Below are 17,076 nucleotides of genomic sequence, written 5' to 3' on the forward strand. Positions count from 1 at the left end.
TATTTAGTCATAATTTTCGTTGACGAAAGCAGTTTTATTCCCGCCGTAAACGTTTTTGTCTCCGCCTGCAGAACACCATGAAGCAGGGGAAGCAGATCCTGAGCGAGAAGAGCTTCGGCACAGCGGGCATCCAGGAGCGCATCATGGAGGTGAAGTGCGAGTGGAAGCGGCTGGAGGACCAGGCGGCGCAGCACCTCAGCCACCTCCAGGAGGCGCTCAACTTCTTCCAGTTCTCCACGGAGACGGACGACCTGGTGGCCTGGCTGCAGGACGCGTACCGCCTGGTGTCCAGCGAGGACTTCGGCCACGACGAATACTCCACGCAGTCGCTGCTGAAGAAGCACCGCGGCGTCACCGAGGCCGTGGACAAGCACCGCCTGCACGTGCTGGCGCTGCGCAAACACATGGTGGCGCTGCCGCTGCAGTTCCGCGATCAGGAGGCGGGTAGAAGCAGAGACGCTGGACTTTCCTGGTACTGGTCTTTAAATGTCTGGTTAAAATCCTGTCCTCCGTCTGCAGGAGGTGCAGATGCGCATGGGGGAGGTGGAGCAGCTGTACACGGAGGTGGCGGAGGTGGCGGTGCTCCGGCAGCAGTGGCTCCACGACGCGCTCGCCGTCTACCACATGTTCAGCGAGGTCAACGCCTGCGAGCTGTGGATCGACGAGAAGGAGCAGTGGCTGGACCGGATGGAGATCCCCGAGAAGCTGGAGGACGTGGAGGTGGTGGCGCACAGGTGAGGAGGGGGGGAGGAAGGTTCCCCACGATGGATCCCTCGCCGCACCACCACCAGTACTGGAGTTGAGGGGGGATGAGGGGGGATGAGGGGGGATGGCATCCCCCCCTGTAATAAAAATGGTCCAAATCATCCCCCCTGTAAAACTGCCATCCCTCCTTTCCATCCCTTATGTCATTTCATCAATGAATGGGGTTTTACTGCTATTTCAACATTTAGAGTCATCACCAGAAAAATAAAACCAGAAAAATAACTTATTTGACAATTTTCACCTGTTTCAAGTAAATTTTCACTTGAAATAAGTAGAAAAATCTGCCAGTGGGACAAGATTTATCTTCTTATTACAAGCAAAAAAATCTTGTTCCACTGGCAGATTTTTCTACTTATTTCAAGTGAAAATCTACTTGAAACAGGTGAAAATTGTTGTTTTTTCCAGTGATGAGTCTTGTTTTATGCGTAATAAGATTTTTTTTACTAAAATGAGACATTTTAACTAGAAATAGGACAAATATTCTTATTTTGAGTTTTTGCAGTGATCCATTTTACTTATCCTGTGAAGGACAGAGTCACATTGATAAGTTCAGAAAACTGTTTTTATTGTTGTGTTTTGATGTATTTGATGTAAGCCCAGTGGATATTTAAAGCTTACAGAAGGCTGCATTTAACTGCTGCTATGTCATTCCTGCAGTATTTCTGCAGGTGTTTTGGTCAGTGCTGTTTTATTTTTACAACTCTAGTACTGGCCACCACCCACAATGCCCCTCCGTTGCAGGTTCGAGAGCCTGGACCAGGAGATGAACAGCCTGATGGGACGGATCCTGGACGTCAATCAAATCGTCCAGCAGCTCCTGGACGGAGGTCACCCCTCTTCCACGGAGGTCCGAGGCTGCCAGGACCACCTCAACTCCAGGTACAGTCACGCCACTCGCTCTTTGTTCTTTTAACATCTGGAAACGGATGAATAAAACCTGAGCTGCTGTTTCAAGCACTAATCTTCCTTTAACTTGAGACACGTCTGTGCAAACAGCCCCGACGTGAAGTAGGGAAACATCGAAGAACGTGTCGACTTCAAAATATTGTCGTCATCATATTTTGTCGTTGACGCATCATCACACACACGTGGGTCACCAAAAACAAACAGTTCACACTTTGCAGAATGGAGACTGAAACTGCAACCTCCTCACAACAAAGTTCTGCAAAAAGCCCCAGAAAACAGCCCTAAGTTATCAAAAGTCTGTGAATACTTTAAATTACAGTAAATACTTAAATACTTAAAATGCCTTTTTGGAGTTATTACCAGACTCCCATCCGTCCGTTTCTTTTGGACGGGACAATAATAATTGCACAAAATAATTGCAAAATAACGAACGTCACATGATCAAATTATGGTCTGCATCATTATTATTTTTAACATTACTAACGTACTTTTAACGTTATTTTTAATAATATAATATACAAAACATTGTGCACGGCCCAGTGTTTTGCATTTTTTAAATCTTTAGTCATTTTGTACAGGAGAGATTTTTGTTGGATTGTAAGAATAAACAGGTTGGTCTTTTTATTTTGTATAATTTTATTTTATGTTTTTATTTTGGACTGAAAAACTGCATTAAATAAACTATATTATTAAATATGTTTATATTTATCTGATACATTATGGTTTTTATTAATCTAACAACAGAAAAGTAATTGTTAGAATAATCGTCCAATTACTCAATAGATTACTCAACTAATCGATTTAAATAATCACCTGATTAATCGTTTTACAAATAGTTGTTTACCCCGCAGCCCTACTGTTTCAAGGGGTCTCAAAGTCGGGAGTCAGACAGGTTGATCCCAGAGGTGGAACCGAGGGGGTCGCAACAAAACTCAAATGCTAAAGACCTCAACAGTGCTGCTCATCCTGCAGCGGCTTTACTGCAAAGAGCAATTACTAAAACTTGTACTACTGTACGATAAGCAGAAGTATACGATGCCCGTGACATCACAGACTCCGATCAGACTGGAATGATCCAGCCCTCCGTCCTCCACCCCCCAGCTGATCACCGGTCTGTTCAGATTACAGATTACATCACACACTAGAGGATCTGATCGCAACTCAGTCTGACTGCTCTCTAAAATCACATTTTATCCCCTTAAAGCCTCATATTCAGTACAGTTAAAACAACTTATATATTATACTACTGATGCTACTATAATACCAATTATAATAATAATGCTTATATATTAATATATGAAATAATACACAGATAATTACCGGTACAATTAGAATCGTATGTATGTAAAGCGTTTTTTACACTTTGAAACTTGCATCTACTCTAATTTTGTCTGTAACAGTTTTCTAATTAGTGTTTGTTTTTTTTGGTATCTCTATGGATAGAGACATAAACCAACGTCCTGCATGTTCGGTTTTACCACTAATATTAGCCCCGGCGGCCAGGGTTTTCTTTTCTTTTTTTCCACTGTCTATTTTATCCAATTTTATAAAATTTTATAAGAACCTTGGATCCTTTCCAACTTTCCACGTCACTAGTGGGTGGAAGTGTCACAGCGTTGTCTGCTACAGTCTTTCTCCTTACTACCGTCTCCAGTCGGGTAAAACTCCCAATGAACTCTGCATTTTAATGTTTTTTTGATGTATTTTTACCTCATCTCTGTCGTTTCCATTGACCGCTTGTGTCTTGGCGGACGGCGAAGGTCTCGCAGTGCCGGTCCATCTGTGCCGGTCCGCTCCCTCAGAATGAGGTCACTTCTACTGAAGATATAAGAAACAAACGATGGTTGCTGCTCATCTCCTCGTTCAGGGTTGCACCTGAGCGGACGGCAGCTGCTTACAGCAGCGTCTCTACTCACCTTTATGATAGTAAATGTACATATTCTTCTGGGTTATCCTTCAATGTGGACTAGAGCATCAACTCCAGGAGCTGTGTGTCTCGTATATTGATTCCCGAGACACTGAACAAGACTAGTAAAGCAACATGTAACTGGTAGAATCAGTCAGGAGACGCTGATGCCTCTGCATGTGCTTGAATCACCAACCGCCCTGCTGTAAGAAACCTTTCACAAATCTGAGGTCAATGAACTGTTTTCTTGTCTCGCTGCCATTGACTCATCGCAGCCACAGAGACGTGTGCGTGTGTGTGTGTGTGTGTGTGTGTGTGCGCTGGTGTGTATCTGCGTCTCTTCTGGCTGAGCGGATCAGACCTGCTGGTCTGGAGCAGATTCAGAAGAAACATATTGCATGACGATATGCAAAGCAGACGAGGCGTCCGCAGAGCAGAGAGCCAAAATAAAGAAATAAATGGTCGTCTCACACGATTCAGAGGAGTTCATGATACCAAAATCTGCATTAAATTCAGCTCATTTAGCATTTTCTGGGCAGCCTGGTGCCTTGCTGCAAGAAGGTTCGGGTTCCTAGACCTCTGTGAGGAGTTTGCATGTTCTCCCAGTGCTTTTTTTCCAGGTTCTCCAGGTTCCCAAAGACTCTTAACAGTTCCCCGTGGCCCTCTGTAGGAACAACCGTGTGCAGCAGATGGAAGGATTGAACTTATTTTATATCTCAGGCGGCTTTGTAAAAGTTATGACTAAATATCGTCGTCAACGAACCTTTATCACCTGAGGAAAACGAGACGCAACGAAAATGCTGGTCATGTGACGATAACGATGATTAAATATATAATGCAATATCGTAGAGGAATAAAAACGAGACTAAAATGTAGATTACAAAATAAAAACTCTGGTAAAATGTGTCTTCATTTTCGTTGACCAAAACGAGACAAAATGTTCTAGCAAAGATCCTTAATGTCGATGTTTCCAGTAGTTTCCTCTGGTTTAGTTCTGCTGGGTGACGTTAGTCCTCAATCCCAGTCGCTGCAGCGGGGAATCAGATCCAGAAGATGCAGCTGCAGAGTTAGAGGCTGATGCCGTTAACGCAGAGCTCTAGATTCACTACAATTAAAAACAAAGTTACATAGAGAAACGCAGGGATCTGCTCTGGGGCTGGGGGAAGAAGAAGAACCATCTTTAGATACACTTTCTTACATAGACGTGGAAAAGAAAACCCAACGTGTCGAGGAAAAAGAAAAAGACGGGGAGAAATGTGGAAAAATAAATATGTTGTAAACTCAAATTAGAGTCTTTTGTATTTGGAATGAATGTATTCTTGAGTCTATAAGGTAACAATATTATAATAATAAGAACCTTGTTTGAATTGTAAAATGGGTTTGGCTAAATATAATCTTTGACTAAAACTAGACTAAAATGGACAATTCTCCCTAAAATAAGACTAAAATGCTCAGACTTTTAGTCGACTGAAACTTGACACGACTAAAAGGAGAATGAACGTGACTAAAACTAATAAAAACTAAAATGATAGCTTTACCCAAAGACTAGACTAAAACTAAAATTGAAACAGGCTGACAAAAACAACACAATTTGTGAGAAATAAAAGCAGTTTTTGATTTATTTTTTTTTCAAATAAAACTGGAAGTTTTACATCTTTTACTGAAAATGAGTCACATCTGCCTCTAAACTGGCGTCTCGGGCAGTAAAGTTCCCTCTGAGGGGTCACATGTTAGTCGTAAAGGCAAGGCAAGTTTATTTGTATGGCACAATTCAACACAAGGTAATTCAAAGTGCTTTACATGAACATTAAAAGGGGCAAGACACAATTAAACAGTAAATAACAAATAAAATGAGAAAAGAGGTAAAGGTACACATCTCATTATTACAATGGCAAGAATTACGTTTCTATACGGTCAAAACGTACAAACACCGGGTCAAATACAGTATTTAAACAGTAAGTAACCTCTAACAATTCAAACATTGAATTAAACCAATTTGACAATTCTAGTAGTCGTGGTCATCCGTTGGTAACGTTCCTCCCTGGGACTTGTGGTTCAGGTGGAACAGCATCGTGGAGCTGGTGGAGCAGAAGAAGGACCAGCTGGACTCCATGCTGCGTCTGCAGAACTACCTGCTGGAGTGTGCCGAGATCAAGTCCCAGATCCAGGACAAGAGGAAAGCCATCGACGCCACCCAGTACGTGGGCAGCGACCTGGGGGGGGTGCTGGCGCTGCAGAGACGCCTCTCCACCATGGAGGGGGCGCTGGCGGTCCTGGAGCCCAAACTGCTGCACCTGCAGGTACGACCGGCGGCGGGGGGTCCTGGGTTCTGGTGGGGTCTGAAACCATGAATACGTAGACGCCCCATCCAGCGCTGAGCCGTACGTCAACGACGCCGCCATATTGGATGTGGCAAGACTGTGCTGGAAACTAATACAAGTAAATTGACTTATTTTCATAAAGCGCCTTTTTCTACAAAGAAATTTACGTTTTACGTCTCATTTATTCATTCACACACGCACTAATATACTTGGGAAACAGTTAGGCACCAAATATAATATATTTAATTTTATCAGATGGTAAAAATAAGAACTTTATTGATCCCACATAGGAGTAATTCATGTTATATCAGCTATAGAGAACAAGGTAGTGCCGAAAAACAATATATATCCCCCCTCACAAAAATAAGAAAAATAGAGAAACATATTTTCTCATCAACAAAACATATTTAAAATTTTTCAAGTAAAAAAATAACATATTTGAACCATTTTTCAGACAATAAAATAAAATTTGAATCATTTTTCAGACAATAAAATAACATTTGAACCATTTTTCAGACAATAAAATAACGTGTTTTGTTGATGAGAAAATATGTTTCTCTATTTTTCTTATTTTTGTGAGGGGGGATATATATTGTTTTTTGGCACTACCTTGTTCTCTATAGCTGATATAACATTAAAGGAGCTGTATGTAAGAGCAATAATAAAACAAATCATAAAATGACCCCGATATGTCAACAGACATTTAAAACCATGTTCATTTCAAATACTTATGTCACTGACAACAGCACTCAAGCCAGGATATTCCAGTTTAAAAAGAGGAGTTGCAGCCCTCAACTGATGTTTATGTTGTCATTTTTTGTTTTGGCCTGAAGCTCCACCCTCCACCTATCTCCCAATCACCAAGTCACTATTGTTTCTGAAGCTCCACCCTCCATCTATCTCCCAATCACCAAGTCAGTATTGTTTCTGAAGCTCCACCCTCCACCTATCTCCCAATCACCAAGTCACTATTGTTTCTGAAGCTCCACCCTCCATCTATCTCCCAATCACCAAGTCAGTATTGTTTCTGAAGCTCCACCCTCCACCTATCTCCCAATCACCAAGTCAGTATTGTTTCTGAAGCTCCACCCTCCACCTATCTCCCAATCACCAAGTCAGTATTGTTTCTGAAGCTCCACCCTCCACCTATCTCCCAATCACCAAGTCAGTATTGTTTCTGAAGCTCCACCCTCCACCTATCTCCCAATCACCAAGTCAGTATTGTTTCGGCACCCGGGTTGCCAGCTCGACTCTAATTATCGCAGCCATGGCAGTCTACGTTCCTGCTGCATTCTGCAGCCTACCTGGCAACCTCTGGTCGGGGGAGGAGGGGGAGGGTACACGCCGCTCAACAATATTTTGAAAGTGACTGCAGTACCAGTTTTGGCCATTTCTTACAGACGGCTCCTTTAATTACTCCTATGTGGGATCAATAAAGTTCTTATTTTTGCCATCTAAGAAAATTAAATATATTATATTTGGTGCCTAACTGTTTCCCAAGTATATTAGTGCGTGTGTGAATGAATAAATGAGACGTAAAACGTAAATTTCTTTGTAGAAAGGCGCTTTATGAAAATAAGTCCATTTACTTGTATTAGTTTCCAGCGCAGTCTTGCCACATCCAATATGGCGGCGACGTTGATGTATCGCAGCAGCGGGCAAGAACACTCGATGGGGCGTCTATGTATATTTGTCTATGTCTGAAACTGTGCCGAGGCGGCGGCTTCACGGGCCTTGGTTCTGGTGATGCAGGAGGAGGCGGAGCATCTGGCCACGGCGCACGGAGACCGGGCCATGGAGATCCTGGTGCCCTTCGATGGCATCAGCGTGGAGTGGGAGGAGCTGAAGCGGACCCTGCAGGGGTGCGAGGACTCGCTGATGGTGGCCAGCCGGCTACAGAGCTTCATACAGGTACGCAGCAGATCTGCCCCCATCAATACCACCCATCCTTTTAAACTGCCAGGCCAATTAGGGATTTAGGAAGATTTAAGAATAAGATTATTAGGGGCCATGCAGGAAAAAAATATTTGAGAGGGGAAGATTTTTTTTTATTGTGCAAAAAGTCAAAATGTCGAGATTAATGTTGAAATACAATTTTGAGAAAAAAGTGGAAATGTCGAGAATAATGGTGAAATACAATTTCAAGAATAAAGTTTAAATGTCGTAAATAAAGTCGAAATTTCGCCTTTTTTTCTCAACATTTCAACTTTATTCAAGAAATTCTGACTTTTTTCTCAAAATTGTACTTCAACATCATTCTCGACATTTCGACTTTTTTCTCGAAATTGTACTTCAACATTAATCTCGATATTTCGACTTTTTTCTCAACATTTCAACTTTTTTCTTGAAGTACATAATGAAAAAAAAAATCTTCCTCCCCTAAAATATTATTTTTATTTTTCTGCTGCCTGGCCCTAATACTCTTCCATAAAAACCTGACACTGTAATTGTTGACAGAAGTGTGTTTCCCCGTGTTGCAGGACCTGGACTCGTTCCTCACCTGGCTGGTCCAGACCCAGACGGCCGCGGCCTCCGACCAGCTCCCCAACGACCTGGAGGAGGCGGAGAAGCTCATCAACAAGCACGCCGCCCTCAAGGAGGAGATCGGCCGGTAGGTGACGGACGCCGGACCGAGCCTCCATGGGGCCTTAAGCAAAATCTGAATTTGGGGCCCTTCTATTACTGCCAATAATACTGATTATTGATCATTCACACAGCCACTATAAACTTATGTTCTTCCCTGTCATCACAAATACACTTGTAAAACTAGATGTAAGGACTTTTGGTTGTAGTTAGATTGTAATCCACAGTGATTAAGACCATGGAAGCAGACAACAGATTAACAAACTTGCAGAAAAATCTTTCAATTAATATTTATCAAATTCAGCAACTGCCCCTACGGCCACACAGAGAAGCAATAGATAAACTCAAAGAGTTGCACAGTTGCAGCAGTGTTGTTTACATCATCCTCAGTGTTGGGACTAATGCGTTATTTAGTAACGCGTTACAGTAACGCTGTTAGTTTTGCAGTAACTAATACTCATTATAATAACGCATTACTTTTTAAATTCAGTAACGCAGTTACCGTTACCAAGGGTGCGTTACTCTGTTATTTCTGGCTACAGTGAAGCTTTTTTTTCCCACACGCGGAGACTGTAGGAAACGTAGTGGGCGTGTGTGTGTGCTTTCAAAAACATGAGCGGTCATGGCGAGCCAAGAGAAGGCGAGTTTCGCAACGTGGAGATATTGTCATTACAGAAATCCCTCGTTTTTCGCAGGGGTTACATTCAAAAAAGAACCTGTGATAAGTGAAATTCTTTTTACAATTATTATAGAAGGCTTCAAATTGCGGAGATCAGCACCGCCTCGCAGGTATTCCACTGCTCTTCTGATGCTGCATCCCGACTCTGTAGCATCTTTTTATCCTAAAGCCACGGTGCAGGTGTGTTTTTTCGAGAGAAGAAAATAGTTATGGGTCGTTTTGTCGCTCTTTTTTCTTCTGGGCAAAAAGATTCTTATAAGCCAACATGCTATCATTGGTTACAGTATATTTGAGAACTGTAATGAACGATTCATCAAAGGCTCCCGTTCTTGAGCTGCTGCTGACGCTCATTGGCCGTTCTCAGCATTGTTGCTAAGCAACCAAAGTTATTGATACAGGAAGTGAAGAAGTAGGGAGACTGTTTAGCCAGAGACGTTCAATAAACTCTACAGCCCACTACGGTTCGGTTTCCTGTATCTGTGTCACGTGACTGCCACGCCCCTTTAGGAGACCGGAAGTAGGTCCTGAGTCTATTGAGTCCTATGGGAAAAGTGAACGTGAGCACAGATTATTACCAATTCCTTCGCCCCATAGTAACCTAAGTAAATACGGGACCCATTTTTCAAAAGCCACAAACCTTCTGAACATTCTGACACCAAAATGGCAATTTTCAGACCGACAGATTAGGAGAAAATGAACTTTGTTTGAGACCTGTCTCTGTCTGAGCAACACACTCTCGCGAGATTTGGCTCTCATCATTTTCCCATCGGATAAAATGAAGTTTAAACTAAAATAAAACTTGCTTCTTTGCTTAATAATACTTTTATTTTTATTATTTAAGTCTTTTTGGAAGAAAGTTGTACTGTATCTAGTGTTGTATGTTCCAAAACGACGTGGGGAGAGGGGCGACCACGCCCACTGAGGAGACCGGAAGTGTATACCAAATTCAAACCATTGGCAGTAACGGTAATGTGCTATCTTCTGTATAGAGTATCTTTGGTTTAGCCAATCAGAATGCAGAACACAAGGCACAATGCAAATCCATACAGTACCTGCTGAACTGAAGGCTAGAGGGGCATTAATGAGAGCATTTAAAAAAATGTTTTTATTTAAAGTAACTAAATAGTTACTTTTCATAGTAACGCATTACTTTTTGGTCTAAGTAACTGAGTTACTAACTGAGTTACATGAAGTAACTAGTAACGGTAACTGGTTACTATTTTTCAGTAACTAGCACAACACTGATCATCCTATTGTGGGCCTGGCATGCCAGCGGGCCTCGCCTCCCAGGTGATAACCCTCTCAGGTTGCTGGTTGCAGGTACGAGGAGGACTACGAGCGGCTGCAGGCCATGAACGAGCTGCTGGAGTCGGAGGAGGCGCCGCTGCCGCAGGCCGCCCTGCAGCAGTGGCTGCAGAAGCTGGACGTGGGCTGGAACAAGCTGCTGGAGATGTGGGAGAGCAGGAGGGAGGTTCTGGTCCAGGCCCACATCTTCCACCTGTTCCTGCGGGACGTCAAGCAGGCCGAGTCCTTCCTCAACAACCAGGTAATCCATCAGTTTCACCATCAGTTACCTTTGTCGATCCAGCTCAAGCCCAACTATTCTCTCTAAAGCTTGAAAAAAGGCAGCAAATCTTCACATTTGAGAGGTTGATGCTAAAACAGCTTTAAAATGTCATTTATTAGCCAAATACGGAAGAAGATCATGGCCACTGAAGAAAAGAAAATTTAATTCTGAGAAAAAAGTCAGAATTCTGACCTTAATCTCAGTATTCTGACTTTTTCCAGAAACCTAAAACAAAAAAAATGTAGGGATTATTTTTTTCATTTAAAAAAAAAAATCTGAATTCTAAGATTAAAGTCAGAATTCTGAGATTAAAGTCAGAAATATTAGATTAAAGTCAAAATTATTAGATTAAAGTCAGAAATTCTAAGATTAAAGTCAGAATATTCATATAAAAGTCAGAATTCTGACTTTTTTTTCATAGTTCTTAGATTAAAGTCAGGATTTCTGAGATTAAAATCAGATTTCTAAGATTCAAGTCAGAATTCTAAAATTAAACTCAGAATTATGACTTTTTTAGAAATGAAAAAAAAAAAATCCTCCCTAAATTCTTTTTTGTGTTTTTATGAAAAAAGTCAGAATTCTGACTTTAATCTCAGATTAGATTAGATCAGATTAATCTTCAGTGGCCCTTGTACATGAATACATTTACGGTTTATGAGAGCAGCTGCAGAGCGTTGACTCACGGCTTCCTTCCTCCTCCAGGAGTCGGCCCTCGCTCACGTGGAGCTGCCCACCACGGTGGAGACGGTGGAAGCCGCCATCAAGAAGCACAAGGACTTCACCACCACCATGGAGCTGAACCTGCACCGCATCAAGGCCGTGATCGAGGCCGGCGAGAGTCTGATCAGCCAGAGCAACATCTACTCGGACCGCATCAGGGAGCGCGTTGACACCCTGGCCAACAGGTGAGCACGGGTCGCCGCGGTTACTCCAGGCTTCCGGTTACTCCGGGTTTAAACCTTGGACCGCGAGGAAGGAGGATGCGAGACAACGGCTATTTTTATGTATTTGGTTCATGTTTAATGTTTAATAAAAGCCAACAGGTCACACCGGCTCTGAAACCCGCCAGTTTTAACCGTATAATCCCTGACATAAAATAATACACAAAAAAGCCGAATGTTTCATTATTTTTCGTGTTTATTATGCAATGAAATAAAAAAAACAATCCCAAATTTGTTTATAACAGTTTCTAAATAATAATTGTTTTGGTCAATATGAATCATTTTTGGGTAATTTTATGTATTTATTTATTTGTATGTATTTTGTGCATAGTATAAAACCTTTTGGGGAATTATGGGGTGTTGGAGTAGTCTCTGAGGTTTCTGAGGTTTCTGAGGTCTCTGAGATCTCTGAGATCTCTGAGATTTCTGAGGTCTCGGAGGTCTCTGAGGTTTCTGAGGTCTCTGAGATCTCTGAGATTTCTGAGGTCTCGGAGGTCTCTGAGGTTTCTGAGGTCTCTGAGATCTCTGAGGTCTCTGAGGTTTCTGAGATCTCTGAGGTCTCTGAGGTCTCTGAGGTTTCTGAGGTCTCTGAGATCACTGAGGTTTCGGAGGTCTCTGAGATTTCTGAGGTCTCGGAGGTCTATGAGGTCTCGGATGTCTCTGAGGTTTCGGAGGTCTCTGAGATTTCTGAGGTCTCAGAGGTCTCTGAGGTTTCTGAGGTCTCTGAGGTTTCTGAGGTCTCGGAGATCTCTGAGGTCTCTGAGGTTTCTGAGGTCTCGGAGGTCTTTGAGGTCTCTGAGGTTTCTGAGGTCTCTGAGGTTTCTGAGATCTCTGAGGTTGCTGAGGTCTCTAAGGTTTCTTAGGTCCCTGAGGTTTCTGAGGTCTCTGAGATTTCTGAGGTCTCGGAGGTCTCTGAGGTTTCTGAGGTCTCGGAGATCTCTGAGGTCTCTGAGGTTTCTGAGGTCTCTGAGGTCTCGGAGGTCTCTGAGGTTTCTGAGGTCTCTGAGATTTCTGAAGTCTCGGAGGTCTCTGAGGTTTCTGAGGTCTCTGAGATTTCTGAGGTCTCGGAGGTCTCGGGGGTCTCTGAGGTCTCTGAGATCTCTGAGGTCTCTGAGGTTTCTGAGGTCTCTGAAGTATCTGAGGTTTCTGAGATCTCTGAGGTCTCGGGGGTCTCTGAGGTCTCTGAGGTTGTGGAGGTTTCTGAGGTCTCTGAGATTTCTGAGGTCTCTGAGGTCTCGGAGGTTTCTGAGGTCTCTGAGGTCTCTGAGATTTCTGAGGTCTCGGGGGTCTCTGAGGTCTCTGAGGTTGTGGAGGTTTCTGAGGTCTCTGAGATTTCTGAGGTCTCTGAGGTCTCGGAGGTTTCTGAGGTCTCTGAGGTCTCTGAGGTTTCGGAGGACTCTGACGGCGGTAACCACACCCCAGATGCACGCTGGTCCACACTGAACTCGTCACGGATCTGTTTCTACCTCCAGACGGGGACCGTAGCCCCGGCTGGTTCCCCCCGTAAATCAAACCTGGGTTTCCAGAGGAACCAGACTGGTTCTCGTGTGGAAGAGGACCAGACTGAAGAAGGATGGAGAAACTCCTCATACATCCGCGTCCTTAAGGCCGCGTTCAGACTGCAGGCAAATATCCGATTTTTAGCCCATCCAGATTGAAACTGGATGACTCTTTTGAAGTCTGAACAGTCCCAAACCGCATGATATCCGATTTTTGCAAACCAGATGGAAACCACCTCCAGGAGGTAGTTTCATATCCGATCCATATCTCATTTGGGCAGATGCGTGTCAGTGTGAACAGCTCCAAACACTCATATCGGATATGACTGTCCCAGACGCTCCAAACCACCCGCCCATTTCCATTTGTGGAGCTACTCATCCTTTCACAGAGAGCATGTACAATCTCTGATGTCACGTCAAAAACTATTATTTGTAGTTTGAGTGTTGCAAATTCACATTACAAATCATGTTTTAATAGCAGAAAAAAAGACCGCATTTCCACGTAGGTGCGGGTGGCCGCGTACCCTACGCCGTAGGCTCTGCGTCGGTGTAACGCGGAACCATAAATCAGCCTGACGGGCTGAACCTGCAGCCCGTCAGGCCCTCTCCTCCTAGGAGGAGAGGTTATGGAGCGGGGCTGCCAGTTATTAATTGCTGGTTCGTTTTGTTAACTCTGAGCTTTGTTGGTTGGTTTGTTAGTTTGCTGGTGGTTTTGTTCTGAACACCTTTCTCTGTTTCTCATTTTGCTGGGACACCGGGTCCCTCCGCCGATCACACAACTTTTGCTTTATGCGTTCATTTTTATGTCTAAAAATGATGCGCAGTGCCGACCCAATCAGAAACGGTAGGCTACAGATATTTTGGGATTTTTTATATATATATAAAAGAAATACATGACTTCACACAATACACGCGCTGGGTGACGCCTCCGCTCCGACGTCGTTGCTACGGCAACCCGTCAGATCAGTCAGTGATGTGACACAGTCTGAACAGAGCCATATCCGATATGGACACTTGCTAAAAACAGTGTGGACAGTCAGCCCTGAAAATCGGATATGAGAAGGAATCAGATATATATCAGATTTGCCTGCAGTCTGAACGCGGCCTAACTCCCTTTATTACCTGTTCAGTCGCACTAACGCCGACTTCCTCTTGAAGGTCGTACCCCGAGCTGACGAGAGAAAAAAAGGAGAAAAATGGGAGAAAAACGACACAATAAAAAAGAGTAACGGCAGCTGAAACGTTGGAAACAGACTTGTGAAAGAAACAAAAGACGAGGAACGGAGCTTTGTCTGTTTGTCTGTCGGGTCCCGAACTGATGCGCCACTGTGAAATCAAGTAGACGAGGTGGTGATGGGGGTTGATGGGGGGGCGTTCGTTTTCTGCATAAATCAAGATGCACCAAAACATTCAGTGTTTATTCTTCGGTTTATATGCGACTCGAATTTCATCATTTTTGTTTTATCGGTAAACAGTGTTTTGATTATTTGACTCTAATCTAACTAGTGAACTAACAGTCTGCAGGATAAACGTGGTTTGTTTGACACATAAAAGTGATAAATGTATTAAATTGTTCAACATTGTATTAAGTTTTTATCTAATTTTACTGTTTTCATCCCGTTTCATTTGTTTTTATTGTTTTACTGAGCATTTTATCAGCATTTTATCTGTATTTTATCTGCATTTTATCAGTATTTTATCTGCATTTTATCTGCATTTTATCAGTATTTTATCTGCATTTTATCTGTATTTTATCAGAATTTTATGTCCATTTTATCAGTATTTTATTAGCATTTTATCAGTATTTTATCTGCATTTTATCTGCATTTTATCTGCATTTTATCTGTATTTTATCAGCATTTTATCAGAATTTTATCTCCATTTTATCAGCATTTTATCAGTATTTTATCTGCATTTTATCAGAATTTTATCTGTATTTTATCAGCATTTTATCAGAATTTTATGTCCATTTTATCAGCATTTTATCAGTATTTTATCTGCATTCTCGTGTTCTTCTTCATCCTTTGACGTCTTTGCGGAGTGTTTTGAGTTGCCGTTGTTTCTGAGACCCGCAGTTCTCGATGTTGTTGATGTTTTTGATCAAACGGCCGCCTGTCCTCCGTCCCGCAGGGGGAACCAGAACCGGGAGCTGGCCCAGCGCTGGCTGGAGAGGCTGAACGTGCAGTGGGGGCTGCAGAGGTTCCTTCAGGACTGTCACGAGGTACGACGCCGCCCTGCAGGATGCATGAAAACAAACCAGCTCAAGGTTTCTTACCAGCTTAGGTTCGGCCTCCGGACTCTCCTCATGCTCCGGGGTTGAGCTGGAAGAACTAGAAAAGGCCGATATGGAGCAAAACAAAATCAGAGAAAGTGGTCCAGTTAAACGGTTTAGTTCAGTTCTGGTCATAGTTGGACATTTCTGTGCACATAAATGAGCCGACTCGCTCACCTGAGTGCTCTGGAGTCAGATGTGGGACATTAGTCCGGTAGATAAAACTCTGTCTCCTGTATTTTCCTAAATTAAATCAGAGGAGACCCAGAGAGAGAGAGAGGGGGAGAGGGAGGGACTTCCTAGTGTGTAAAGGTTCTTCTGATTAATTAATGCTCTTGATTTTGTCGTCTTTACCGCACCTTAGTGGACTGTAGTCCATTTTGAGGACGGAGCACTTGCAACGCTCCTGGTGATGCATTAGGGCATATTTGGAATATTTTGGTGATCTATTATTCTATGAAATATTGCATCGATTAATCGGATAAAACTTACTTTTGCTTTATTATAGCCCAATTATAAATATACAATAGAAAATAAGACAGGTTACTTCATTAAAAAGTACCATTTTGTTTTCTTTTATAAGAATAATTGACGTTTATTATGCAAACTAGTAAATAGTTTTTTAAATTTTCCAATAAAAATAAATATGATTATTTTAAACTTAGCATTTCCTGAAACATGAAAAAAAAACGTATTTTTTTTATCAGTATGAATTTTTTAATCAGTAAAAATAAAAAATATTCTTAAATACTGCTTTTAGATTGTGCAATTTCACATTCATGACCATCACATTTCAACAGAAATGCTTGGCTGTGAACCGGGACTCGAAACAAGAGTCTTACACCATGTGGACCGGGGACTTTTTTATTATTTTTATATATTTTTTATTCATTTTCAATTTGAAACAATCCCACACCTTCGGCATCTTCTTTCTCTTCCTCTTATTACTTTCGTTTTGCTGCGTTTTTTCTGCATTGTGTTGTGTCACGTTAAAAAGAACCCGTGTGAAACGTGAAGTTTAAATTTATTTTTTATAAAATAATTATAATAATAATAATAATACATTTTATTTATAATGCACTTTATATTTAGTATAATATATTGAGTAATCTCAAAGTGCTACAGAGCAGAAAAATAAAACAGGAACATTTTTTAACCCTCACCCTATATTTAAAAACAGAGCATATAAAAGATATATTTAACTATAAGCTTTCTTAAAAAGGAGAGTTTTCAGGTCACGTTTAAACGAGGCTTCGAGGCCGAGGCCGAAGTATTATTGTAGAAAGTCTTTCTAGGAATCCCTCAGTTGTTGCCGTGATGGCGGCCCACGCCGCCGCCCTGACGAGGTCCGGCCTCTGCAGAGTCCCCGGCTCGTCTCGGGGCCGGAACCTCGTTTAGTTTGAGCAACTTTGTCTCTTCGGCCTCCTGAATAATTCAGCAGCAGCTTCCTTATCATTAATGCAGGAGAGGACGAGCGGCGCAGCGTTGCACGTGATGGGGGGGGTCAGTGTGTGTGTGTGTGTGTGTGTGTGTGTGTGTGTGTGTGTGTGTGTGTGTGTGTGTGTGTGTGTGTGTGACTGCGTCAGTCTGCTGGAAACTGAGCTCCCAGCTGACTCGGCAAGTTCTTCCTCCTCGTG

At 42.6% G+C, this 17,076-nt stretch overlaps 1 protein-coding gene across 1 annotated transcript in view; it reads left to right on the plus strand.

Moving 5' to 3' along the window:
* The window catches only part of LOC133441497 (spectrin beta chain, non-erythrocytic 1-like), a 124,836-nt gene that overhangs the window by 51,475 nt on the left and 56,285 nt on the right, over nucleotides 1–17,076 (plus strand). The window contains exons 15-23 of the mRNA XM_061718849.1: nucleotides 72–440; nucleotides 520–734; nucleotides 1,507–1,644; nucleotides 5,637–5,877; nucleotides 7,651–7,809; nucleotides 8,379–8,509; nucleotides 10,481–10,706; nucleotides 11,430–11,632; nucleotides 15,298–15,388. Of these exons, the coding sequence (XP_061574833.1) occupies nucleotides 72–440; nucleotides 520–734; nucleotides 1,507–1,644; nucleotides 5,637–5,877; nucleotides 7,651–7,809; nucleotides 8,379–8,509; nucleotides 10,481–10,706; nucleotides 11,430–11,632; nucleotides 15,298–15,388 (1,773 nt within the window). The remainder of the gene's footprint in view (nucleotides 1–71; nucleotides 441–519; nucleotides 735–1,506; nucleotides 1,645–5,636; nucleotides 5,878–7,650; nucleotides 7,810–8,378; nucleotides 8,510–10,480; nucleotides 10,707–11,429; nucleotides 11,633–15,297; nucleotides 15,389–17,076) is intronic.

This window comes from Cololabis saira, chromosome 4 (assembly GCF_033807715.1).
Source record: "Cololabis saira isolate AMF1-May2022 chromosome 4, fColSai1.1, whole genome shotgun sequence".
Classification (NCBI taxonomy): Eukaryota; Metazoa; Chordata; class Actinopteri; order Beloniformes; family Belonidae; genus Cololabis; species Cololabis saira.